The following is a 13,176-nucleotide window of genomic DNA, read 5'->3' as shown; positions in this document are numbered from 1 at the left end:
GCAGACAGGGTGACTAGCTTGGGCTGTTAACTATTCAGCCTGCAGGCACGTCAAGGTTACAGGAAAAGAGCTGTTAGTGTTAACTGTAATGCTAGTCTTAATATTTGTCTTAATGTGTAAGGTTATGTCCAATTGTTTTAGATACACACCACGAAAACAACAGTCACGCACCTTGACTTTTCCTCATGTTTTGGCTAAACGTTATAGCAGCTGCAAGGCTTGCTTATCGGGTGACGTCACGGTTCGACAGCCCAGAAATGATTAATATTGTATAGCAATGCTTGGTTCGGGGTTTTTTTCTGCTTCCGGGCTGCTTGGGCAGCCTGGGGTTGGAAGATCTCTGGACTTGAAGTGTTGATTCTTGCCTGTGCCTCTTTGAATAAACCAGCACGGATATATTTTTTTTATATAATCAAGTGGTCTGAGTCGTCCCTCTGAGCTCCTGGTTTGAAAGAACCGGACGAGGCTTTATAATAGAATAGAGCCTTTAGACATATAAGCAAGGAGAATATTAGAAAATAACCAGGGCTCAGTAGTTCTGCACAATAACCAATACAGCTGTAATCAGGTAAGATAAAGTTATGAAAGGTAACTAAAGGGAACTAAAGGCATGAGAAGTAATTAAAGTCTATAAGACTCAAATCTTACACAAGTACAAACGTCATCAGCAAGTTCATGTCCTGAGGCATTGTGGTGCTATTTTGAATATAAGTCCTTTCTGAGGAGCATACAGTCGTGTTCTCTCTCTATCCACAGGGAGAGTTTCCTGTTATACTGAGCAGGAGCAGAGGGGGAGGCATGAGGAGGGGAAGTGGGAGGAGAGGAGAGAAGGAATGTCTGAGCCGGAGCATTGTTTGGTTATCGCTCAACCAGATAGAGAGAGAGAGAGAGAGAGAGAGGAGGGAGGGAAGAGTGGCTGTTCTGGGAAGTAGAAACTCTCTGAGACAGAGGTGTGACTTGTTGACTGAGCTGTCGATGGAGGAGCAGCTCTGACATAAGTTGATCGATTACAGAAGATTCATAGAGTGATTGGAAGATTTATCAGGTATTTTAAATTTTTGATTGGAAACCTGACAGCAAAACTGAAGACTGATCTACTGACTGGACATCGGGTTGGTCAGAGGACAGGACACCTTGCTAACTGATTTGGAGTCAGATTTCAAGACTGTTCAAATGGAAGTCTGATTGATCAGCTTTACACCAGATTAACTGATTGGTGGCCTGACTGAGAAGACTTCCTGCTTTGATTCCCTTCTTGACTGATTGGGAATCCTGGGAATCCTGACACCTGATTGGAATCCCATCGATTCACAGATAAGAGGCACTGTTGGAGTTTTTGTTGTTGGCCTCAGGATGAGCGGAGCCGGAGATGTGGTGTGTGAAGGTTGGCTACGAAAATCACCACCTGAGAAAAAGCTTCGGCGTTATGTGAGTACTTCACTTTTAGTTTTTAGCAAAAAAAGAGAAGAACTTAAAAACAACAACCAAAAAATTAGGTGTTGTCATAAGGACCCATCTCAGTCTTTCCTCTGTGTGTTTCAGTAAGTTAACTTGCTCTGAGATACTTCAGCTCAGTGCTGGCTGTTCCCATTATTGACTGATTTGACACCTGATTGTTTACACACACAGTCATTCCCTAAAGTTAAACAGTCATAATCATACACTAACAGAACATTGAGCACAACACCACTGTCAGCTGCTCCGACTGGACAGGAAGCAGTCTCGTGTTTTAGTCTTACTTTGGTCCACCAAAGTAAAGGTTTTTATAAAATGAAACTAACAACTAAGTCAACCTAGCTAGCATGCAAGCCAGATGTAAAGTAGTCAAATTGGAAAAATGTAGAAATGTACTGAATTGATCTGCATTTCTCAAACTTGGTAAACTTGCAAACTTTAACACAATTGCATATTTCACAAAGAACTGACAGCTTGGTTTCTAAACAGATATCCACAGTTTCCATTGAAACAGCTGGTTCTAACTGGGTAAATAGAAAAATGTTATGGCACCCTGCATCTTTCAGATCTGGAAACTGACAACCTGGCTGTGTTCCTGAAATGCCTACCATAGACTTGGGTAAATTTGCACACATTTAGTTTTTTCTACTTTGTCTCCCAGTATACTTGCACTGAGTAAGTGATATAAATGTTAATTCTTGGGTTGAGGTATAAATAGATCACAAGGATCTTTGTCCAGCAGCAGCACAGCTTGGTTACCAGTAAAGAAGCAGCTTAGGAAGTTACACTGCATATCTGGCATGCCATGCCAGTGAGTTGTGTTAATCTCATCTCTCCCCTTCATATTTTCCATTAATCCTTCTTCCTTTACAGAGAAAACTTTCCTCTGTTGTGGTTTTAGCGTACCTCATTGTCGCTCACTCTTTCTTTCATTTACTTTCTCTTCCATTCTCTTGTGAAATGTTTGCTTTCCTTACAGCCCCACAGAGAAAGGCAAAGGAAGAACTAAAAGGGCAGAAAAAAGGTTGTTTAGAGCCAGAAGAAGAGAAGTTCCCATTGCTACCACAGCAATAAAGAGCCATTGGGATTTTGCTGCCATGCTCATGGACAGCTGAACATTCCCCTGATCTGAACCAACAACCTTTGATTTGAGGAGAGTGAGTCCTCCCTCTGACAAAACGACGACAGACATTGAAACAAATGGCAGATGAAAGAACTGATAAAAGTTCTGTTTGAGTAAATAGTCTTATACTTGTTTAGCACTTTTCTATCGTCATTAGCCAGTGTCTGCAAACCAAAAGTCATTACAGGAATAAACATTTTTACACTGATGATTTGTTTGTGTTGCACTTTGTTACAAACGAAGTCTTCAGTAGACAGGAGTGAAGAAGAACAGGTGCAGGCTAGAGAGGAAGAAGACTAGAGTAGGATGAGCTAAGAGATGAGAAGACAAATGAAGAGTCCATCGTTCAGACTGTGCATATTCAGCCATGATGGTATACGCGCACACACACACACACACACACACAGAGCGCCCTATAATGGCTGCAGCAGGTTGTGTGTGTGTTTGTGTTAAGGCTCTGTGGAGCATACCTCATCATACGCTCCCTGTTCTGTTGAAAACTGACTTATGTAATCAACTAATCGCTCTCAGCTGGGCCTGGTTGGAAGAGGGGGCCTCCCTGAAAATTTAGATGATTTGGAAACACACACTGGACTGGAACAGAACCAAGGAGAATGACGAGGTGAATTCTGCAATCTTAAGTTAAACGCTCGACTGTCCTGTAATTCAGAGATCACAGTTTGGATGCCTGCAAAAAACAATAGTCAAAAACTGTCAAAAGGAAAGTGTTGCCTGCATTTCTGACAACTCAGCATTAAATGTGAAGAGAAAAAGAGGAATAATAGGTCAGTGGCTGAGGAAGTGAACAGCAAGTATTGTTATTTGTGTCTGGTGTTAATTTAGATTTGGAGGCAGGATGGATGAAGTGTTATTTTAGATCCATTGTGCCCTGTTCCTGTCAGGGTCAGAGATCAATGGAGGAAGCTAAATGAAAGGAGAAGAAAAGGATGGATAGTAGCAAAGAAATGCACAATGTGAAGTGAAATCGTGCTATGAAAACATATAAAAAATGAAGCGTTAAAACAAAATGTCTTAAGATGCTGGTCTTCTTTAAATGCTGACTTATCACTTTACACTTAGCCCAGTTAAGTGTTTAAGTGAAGTTGCACATCATGAAATTAATGTAAAGTAAATGAATAATTCTTTGTATGCTGAGAACTATTACTAAATTTCAATGTAGCTGTTATATAGCTACTGTAACTGAACTAGCCAACGTTCGGGTGTGATTGTTACCTATCCAACTGCACCAGCTAACAACTAGGTATAACTGTTACATAGCTAATTGAACTAGCCAACTGTCAGCTATAACTGCTTCATACAGTAGCTAACTGAACAAGCTAACTGGTATCAGTGGTATCCAGGTTTCACTGTTACATAGCTAACTGAACAAGCCAACCACTAGATATACTGTAACTGTTACCTAGTCAACTGAACAAGCTAACTACCAGGTATAACTGTTAGATTAGATTCGACTTTATTGTCATTACACATGTACAAGTACAAAGCAACGAAATACAGCTTAGCATCTAACCAGAAATGCAGTAACAGCAGTGCAGAGTGCACAGTATCTACAGTATGTACAGTACTAATTTACCGATATGTACAATTGATATTTACAGTAAGATATGCAAGGTAATGTACAATGTACAACAGACTTTATGGATTTAAATTACAAGTAATGTATAAAGAACATTAAGCTTATAAAACACTAGTGCAATAGGATGAAATGGCGCAGAATAAGAAGATAATGGTAAGTTACGAGTTAACAGTTCAGTGGATGTAAATAGTGCAAAGATAAAATTACAGTAACTGCGTATGTACTGAACAGTATGCAAATGAATACAGAGCAGTTTTCTGTGAGTATGTGCAAATTAACAGATCACTTCAGTGTTACAGGTAACAGAAGTGTAATGCATTAGTTCTGGGAGGAGAGATGGGATGTTACGAGGTGTGTGTAGTGGTATAGAAGAAGGTGGTGGGGGGTCAACGGGGGACAGAGTTCAGTAAGGAAAAGCACATTCCCATACCGGGAGTTGAACCCGGGCCGCCTGGGTGAAAACCAGGAATCCTAACCGCTAGACCATATGGGAATTATACAGGTTACATACATAGGTTAATCCAGTTCATCGAAATATTTGCAGAACTAAAGCTAAAGCTACTTAGATGCATAACTAAAACAAAGACATACCCTCCATTTACAAAAGATTGACAGATAAGTTTAATGTATTGCTGTTTCCTAAAACTGTGAAGTTTATGCAGCTTAAGACACTTAGGGAAGACATTTACATTTTAATGGTGCAGACTGGTCTAATCCCAGTTTATTGAGGAGTTACTAAGAACATAGGAAGGCCTTTACACAACAAATAGTAGTGGATTTTTAAATGGCTGGTGCAACCCGGTCCTTTAATTAGAAAATATTTATAAAATATATTTTTTAGAAAATATTTTTCTACTAGTTGCTGCTTTTATTTGGCCTGAAAACGACTGATGATCATCAGACTGAGGGAGACAGAGAATAAATGTACACATCTTCTGCCATCTCTTATTGGGATTTCCTGTTCAGTTACTTCCTCTTCCTGTCTGTGTTCGGAGTGAATGAGGGGAGGAAACCTGCTTTACACTGTTTAATTGCTGTGCACTTTGATCATGCACGCACACAGGGAGGAAAGCCTTTGGAGTCACGTTGGTTTTGTTGAGAAACACTAATAAACAGGGATCGGAAGCGATGATTTGGTTTGTTCAACTGGTGTAATCTCACCGTCACACACGTGCACACATTGTACTGTATTATCCACATAAACAAGTTCAGTTCTGTGCTTTGAATTAATCTTGTTCATCAATTCTTCTTTCATTTTGCAAAATGAAATTCTTTGATTTTATTAAACAGAAAAACTCTGAACATGTGGACAAATAATGTGTCGGTACACTTGCTGTTTACAGTTTAAATCCTTCTTCATGCTCTGCTTCACACCTTTAAATAATCATGACGTGTCTTTTGCACACACACCCTACATCCACAAATACTGTACATGCACACACACACACACACACACACACACACACACACACACACTAGGGGTGGTGAGTCATGTGTGAAATATGAGGTGTCATCCTGTGGATCACTCATGGGAGATTGACCCTACCCATAATGCTCAGCACATGATGGCTAAAATCAACATTAGCAATTCACTGTGTGTATGTGATGTTTAGTTAACATTCATGTGCACTGGAGCGTAAAACTTGCATCATGAGAGAGAGACACCAGCACTGTGTTAAATCAGAAAGAGAGAGAGAAAACTCTGACACTAAACTGACTAAACAATAATCTGTACATTTGTTTTACAAGACTAAATGTCTAAATGTTGTCCCCCACCCTGAGATTACAAATACTAAAGTGTTGCATACAACAAACATCACAACAGGGCTCATGTTCTGTGGAGCCTGAATGTGTTTATTGGGACATGAGTACAAAGGTAATATGTTGGACAGAACACGTAAAGAACTATTAGATTAAGGGGTTAAATCTGTTTTATTGTCATTATTTTGTCACTGGTTAAAACGTTTCTGATGTGCCCATGCAGACTTGATGAGGCTTTAGAAACAGTTTACATGTTTGGTGAAACTAGAAAACCACAGCCTGCAGGCGCCACAAGTGTCGCTTTAAATTTTTAGTCTTGTGCAGTTTGGATTTCTTGAAACCATTTGACTTGTCTTTTTCTCTCACATGTATCTTTGACTCCTTTTTCTGTCTCTGTTTGATCACAGTAATAATAATTACATTTCATGTCTAACTGAATTGTCTCATAATGATTTCAATGGTAGATACTGAGGGTTTAAACCTCTCTCTCTCTCCAGGCTTGGAAGAGACGGTGGTTTGTGCTGCGAAGTGGTCGGCTGACCGGGGAGCCCGACATCCTGCAGTACTACAAGAACCAGCAGTCCCGCCGGCCGATCGGCACCATCAACCTGAACCTCTGTGAACAGGTAAAGACACAGAAATGAACATGTCATTCTGTTTTACATATTTTTATGTTTCTGTCATTTCTCTCAAAGGGACAAACTTTGAACTTTGAGCTAAAGGTGTCATGTGCAGCTGTTCACATGTCTGATTCTGTGCCCGTCTCCTTCAGGTGGATGCCGGCCTGTCATTCACAAAGAAGGAGCTGGAGACCAGCTTCGTTTTTGACCTGAGGACCGAGGAGAGGACCTGGTACCTGGTGGCTGAGTCTGAAGAGGACATGAACCGCTGGGTGACGGCCATCTGCCTGCTCTGTGGCTTCAACCCGACTGATGATGGTACAGCAGAGGGATGGATGTGTGTGTGTGTGTGTGTGTGGGCTGTGGTTGAGTCAGTGTGAAAACTAGTGGGAGGGGAAGAGAGAACATGCAGAGAGAGAGAGAGATGTCTTGAGGATTGTGTGTTAGTGACTCAGATGTGTTTACAGTAAGTTATATTTTCATATCGTATCATAAAATACAGTATTATATACTATATACTGGCTTTGCTTTGATTTTGTCTTGTTTTATGATGATAGCTAAATCTTTACTACCCATAATGAGTCATTGTTTCTTTTTAAAGCTCATGTTTTGTTACCTTTTTATATCATTTGACAAACAGGTACTGACTCACGATGTGGACACGAAGAGCTCTGATTAGCCCGTAGAAAGAGCTGTACTATGGACTCACAGTCAAATGTTAAGCTACAGACACTGTTAAGGAATTTTTCCCTGAAGATCATGTCAAAGTACAACTATCATGAATAATGTACAGTAACAGGTAGTTTTGCACCTTTGGATTTCAGTTTATATAGACTTTCTGGAGCCTAACCAGTATTCATCATACTGGAACACGTTGGAGATTCAGGAGATTCATAGTCACAGTAAATTACACCTCATCTGAACACACTATTGAGCCACAGCAGTCAGAGATGATATTTGATTCAGTCATAGTGTTCACTTGTTTTCGCCTCAGAGGCTCATCATTTTGGATTACTTTAAACTAAGACAAATAATTTAATCCATATACATTTATCTCATTTAGTCATATTCCACCAGTTTACTTTACATCCCTACACCTGGTGTCCAGTTTATTAAGTACACTTGTAAACTCTAGTGCAGTCCAACACAGTAGCTCAGCCATAAATTCTACTTTTGACCAACACTGTCAGAAAGGGTTTAATTTAATGACATTCATTAATGAGGCTGTAGGTGTCTAATGTTGAACTTGACTGTATTATATTGAGAGGTTCTAGTAATGCTTTTCCTGTATTGTTTACAAAGATGAGGAAGGATGAACACTAGAAACACTTTTAAATATATAGTAATACAATCCAGTACAGCACCATGACTAACTGCCATCTCGGTAATCTCAATATAACTGGTTGAATTAACAGTTTTAACAACAACTATCCATGATACGCTTTGTGACTTGAGGCAGTTCATCTTCCTGCTTCTCTCTCTGTCCAAACACTAATGTTTGTTTTCATAAATGTCTCTAAGCCCCATGTTGGCAGGCTGAACTTTAGAGCAAACATTTCCCTTCAAACATGCAGCAATAATGACCAGCGCTAACACCCACAGTGCCCTGTGGGGAGACATGGGGAGTTGGAACATTCCTTCATAACGTTTTCCATTCCTGACCTATTGAACCTCTCATTTTTGTCATTTCCAGAGAGACCTCCTGCCTCAGGCTCGTCCTCCATCACCACGATGACCCCGACCAGTGGTACTGCCACCATCACCATGGTGGCGCGGTCTGTACCGCCCCCCTACGACCCAGTGAGCGTGCGACACCTGGAGCCTGATGGTAGCGCGGAGCAGGAATACCTGTGGTTGTCGCACTGCCAGAGTCACATCAGGTAAATACACTCCGAACCAAACACAGGAAACACAACAACAGTCTGAAGGGCCATTAAAACCTTTTTATAGTCTTCCTCAGCGGGTGGGGTTTACTTCTCTCTTCAGGAGTGGTTTTAGTTGACTTTAGGTTAAGATTATTATTGTTGTTATTTAATTTTGTTTTGTTTTCTAGTATGTAGTAACTGAACAAATTCATGGGAGAAAATATCCTGCCAACACTGCAGTGAGATGACGTGATGACTTAATAACATGAACGTCTTAATTAAATCTACTGACATGGGTTTTTGCCTCGAGTGGGGGTTTACAGATCTATATGTTAACACCTACTGTATATCCTAATTAAATGATATATTTTCAGCTAAAAAAATTAAAGAAAACATTTTGAAAAGATAATTCAAGACAAAATAAGCTTTAAACACAGGAGCCAAAATAAAACCGACCGTATTTCAGACATATCTTTACAAATCTTATAAACATCATATAGTTTAAGTTGAAAGTTGGACTCAGAGATATCAGAAAAAAATCTTTTTTGAGACAGTGTGTTTGCTTGGACTTGAGAGAAGAAGATCTCAGATCCATCCTGAAGTCTCAGTGACTGCACGTGCATTTAAACAGAATAATAGATCAATAAACTGTTTGTGAGTCATGTGAGATTCGTTTTAAAAGAATTAAGTTGCACAGGAGCAAAGTGAACATGAATGACCCAAGAATACGTTCAGTAAAGACAGGAAAGGAAACTTTTCCACTCAGGCTAGAGAAACCCAGCTGAAGGTAAATCAACCCCAGTAACAGTCAGAGTTACAGGCTCAGACGTGTCGTATCGAAGGAAGGGAATTAAAGGTTTTTCTGAGCCTGGATCACACCCACATGTTTCTTAAAGGGTTGACTCTACGAACCATCATGGGACAGGTCATCAGTCCACACACAATACAACCTTATTTTTTTCCCTTAGCTGGAAAGATTTTTATCTGTCCACATGGTTTTGGTTGTGCTGTACTGAGATGTGGGCGTGAGGTTGGACAGATCTCACTGCTTTGACTCAAAGCACAAAGAAACTGCATTAGAAAATGCTGACAACTTGTTTTTCTAAAAATCATCAGATTGCAGTGTGAACAGTTTCATTGAGAACTACTTTGTGTCTTTGTTTTAATGTGCTGCAGCATTACATTCTGACCTAACTGTCTAATCCTCACGTCTGTCTCCAGGCCTCCTCTAGGTTCCTCCACCTCTCTTGAAAATGACTGCAATGACAGCCTCTACCCTGCCTCCTCCTCTTCCTCCTCTTCCTCTCCTTCCCCCTTTCCCAACAGCCTGCCAACTCCATCTTCCTCCTCTTCCTCCAGCTTAAGGGCAGCCCCTTGGAATGTTGCTGCTATGACAGGCCCTCTCAGCCAGTCTCTGGATGCCAGTATGACCTCTGACCTCCAGAAAGGCAGGCCTCGCTGTCACCCCTCTCCCCATCCCAGGAAGCACTCTCTAGATTTTCACCTGAGTCCTGTGGCGATACCTCTTGGTGATGACACACACTCTGATGTGCAGCCAAGTTCACACTCCTACCCCACCAGTGGCTACCAGATCCCCCGTCCAGCATCCACCCCTCAGTCACGGCCCCCTCGCCGCCCGTCTTCGACCCCCAGCATGGACTCCCTAACCCAGGCAGAGCTCCATGCCTCCACCCCGACTCCTCCCCCACGGCCGCCAAAACCCCTGGCCGTCGCAACCCAGGGAGAAGGCCCAGCTGTTGGCTCAGGACCTGGCGCGCTGCCCCAGTCCACCTCAGAGCCAGAGAGGAGGGATGGATGTGTGGAGGGGGGAGGAGGTGGAGGTCTGCTGAGGGGCAACGCTGTCACTATGCCGGGACACACAGAGACAGGTTAGAAGACAGTAGAGTTATTATTTTATTTTGCTGAGTACTCTTCTTCTGGAGGCTCTGAAATTACTTTTTTGGTTTTGCCACAAGATGGCACCATAGTGAGCAAAGCAATAACAATGTTATGTTCAACTTGTTTACTGAATGACATCCTATGGGAAGTAGTTTCCACCTTATTACTCCAGTTCAGCCCCGAATGAAGGTGTAAGCTTTGATTCATTATGTTTGACTAATGAAGAAGAAATCAGCAAATCTGCCAGAACAGATCCTGTGGGCATGAGGTGCTTCTTCATTTGATGTTCACTGTTAATATTACAAAAAGACAGGCTTAATTATTGTTCTTGTTTTGTTTTTTTTAGCTCAAACAGCTAACGTAAATCAAAAACCACAGTGTACTGCTCACTATCCCGTTTATTGCTTTTATACGTTTTTGCACATTTAAAAATTTTACATTTGTCAGCACTTAACTGTTAACTGTAAATGTAGAACAAACCAGTATTATCATCATGTTTGTTTAGTTTGTTCACACTTCATAAACAGTTATTTAACAGATCTAGTTGTGTTATTTTAGTGCCTTATATCTTTGACTTAATGCTAAAGTTTCGGACTGAAAATGATGAACACACAGGAGTCTGTCAGCCTGACACTGCTGCTCACAGAATATTACATTAAGCAAATTGTAAATAACTTGATGAAAATAAACATTCTACCAAATTCAGTATTTAGGTAGAATAGCAGTTTGAAACCTGGTAGCTCAGTGCAGATCAGAGAGCACAGCAGTTCAGAAGAGGCTTTAGTGTGAGGAGCTGGCAGTGTTGCTGGATTATGTCCTTAGAGCTGAAACAGTTTGTACCTGTTTGCACCATAAGCAGACTGGCATTAGTGCCATTAATAAGAAGAGAACTTTGAACCACAAAAGCTTTGTTTCCAACTTGGCTGGTGAATATTTACATTGTTCTGAATCAGTCAATTCTCCAGTTTTCTTTCCTGATTGAGACACAGCTGTTTAAGAGCATATTTAGTACATGAGCCTCTGTATTCATACGTGCTCAGGCTTGATGCTTTGTGTACAAATTCTTTCTTTTTTAGTGACTGCCCCTTCTGTCAGTCTAAATTCAGATCTTATCAGTTGTCAGTCTGTCAGCATGACTCTAAATGGTGAACAAATGTTCTTACATATGGTTAACACACTGTATAATCAGGTCCCTTCCATGTAGAATTATGTAACGTTTTATGGCAAAGTTTGATATTTTGTGTAATGTTTTTCTTCCCTCTCTTGTCCTAGATGAGAAGATCAGTACAACGCGTGAATGTGTGTTAAATAATTCAGCTTAGCACAAAGGCCAAGGGAAACATTTCATGTTCTTGTGCCGATTTCTCCTGTTTCCAGGCTTTATGCTAAGCTAAGCTAAGCTTCTGGCTCCAGCTTCATTCTTAACACACACATGAGCTTGGTATCAATCTTCTCATTTAACTCTCAGTCAGATAACCCCCAAATGTTTGAACTCTTATCCTTTAGAACTGCACTGAGCTTCAGGTGGTTTACCGTATTATGCTGTGTGTTTCAGGTTGCCACTTTTTTTACATTCCTCGGTCTTTGTCTGACAGAACGAGTGTGTTTGAGTTCAGCGAGAGCTTCAACAGTTACTTTGTAAGTTGAAAGGTTTAAAACCTCAATAATAAAATACAATATCTGAAAGGATTTCCATTCCTCCATCCACATGTTTTACCTATTTATTAATTTGGATAATTCTCAGCAAATGATCAAAATGTCAGCTTCTATAAAATGTCTCTCTCTTAGTTTCTTGGTCTTTCTGTCTGTCAGTTTAATAAAGGCATGGTACCACTGGGTATTGTTTGCTCTGAAGACGACAATGTGGATGAAAACTACGTCCCGATGAACGCCGCCACCACTGAGTTTCCTGTTGCATCAAGGTTAGTGAGATGATGCATCATATATAGGATGAGATCATGTTCATGTAAAAGACTGGACCTTTTCAAGATAACCAACAAAAAGCACTGATATGTCTTTTTTGTTATTAATTAAATAGTTAAAGTTTTTAGTAGCTGAAACTAAAGTAAAACTGTTTTTATGTTTTTAAATAACAATGTATGCTTTAAAAGATCCCTAGAGGACCCTTAAAGATACCTGAACTGTCTTCATAGACCTTTGAAATCCAAAGATGGAACCCTTTAACTTCTTCAAATGTCCTTAAAGAATCCTAAAAAGAAATTAAGAACCTTGAGAATCCAGCCGAGAATACTTTTCAACTTTTTAAAGAACCATTAAACAGCATGAACTAGTAAAAACCTCTCAAAGACCCAGAAAACCCAAACTGAGGTCCCTGAAGCACCCCTCATATACACCCTGAAATAAACACCCTAATGGAACCATAAATAAAGACTTCACTTCAGAAACCATCACAATCCATTTAGACAAGTGCTAGAACACATTCAAAGGTCTTCTAAAACCCTCTTGAATCATCCAAACCTCATCAAATGTCCTCAAAGAATCCCAAAACACTCGTAAAAGCCCAATATTAAACTGTGGGACCCCTTTCGACTTAACTAGAACAACGTAACCAAGTGGCAGAGTTCCTTAGGGATCCCTGGACTTTCTTGACACTTTATTCAGGGCATTTAAGTTGCTAATTTCTTATCTTCCAGGGTACCTCCACCTCCTCTCTCTGACCCTTCTGTCCAACTCCAAGATGGAAACTATCCAGTTGTCCCTCTCCCCCCACCACTCCAAAGGAATATTACAAACACTGCAGGTGGAGCAGAGGTCGAACCAGTGCCGCCTCCAATCCACCGTAACCTGAAACCACATCGCAGAGGTGAGTAAAGGTATATATCAGGAAATCAGCTT

At 40.6% G+C, this 13,176-nt stretch overlaps 1 protein-coding gene and 1 non-coding gene across 2 annotated transcripts; one reads left to right on the top strand and one right to left on the bottom strand.

Moving 5' to 3' along the window:
- Positions 1-941: 941 nt before the first annotated feature.
- Positions 942-13,144, top strand: LOC109973886 (GRB2-associated-binding protein 1-like; the record flags this gene model as incomplete). The annotated part of the gene is made up of 8 exons (XM_020623756.1): positions 942-1,428; positions 6,434-6,562; positions 6,709-6,874; positions 8,250-8,436; positions 9,643-10,310; positions 11,876-11,958; positions 12,133-12,242; positions 12,975-13,144. Coding segments are annotated over exons 1-8 (1,588 nt in total), but the record flags the coding sequence as incomplete, so codon positions are not given.
- Positions 4,597-4,668, bottom strand: trnae-uuc (transfer RNA glutamic acid (anticodon UUC)). The gene has a single exon. It is a non-coding gene; the product is annotated as a tRNA-Glu (tRNA).
- Positions 13,145-13,176: the final 32 nt, after the last annotated feature.

This window comes from Monopterus albus, unplaced genomic scaffold, assembly GCF_001952655.1.
Source record: "Monopterus albus unplaced genomic scaffold, M_albus_1.0 scaffold309.1, whole genome shotgun sequence".
Classification (NCBI taxonomy): Eukaryota; Metazoa; Chordata; class Actinopteri; order Synbranchiformes; family Synbranchidae; genus Monopterus; species Monopterus albus.
This window is presented reverse-complemented; position numbering and strand designations above follow the sequence as displayed.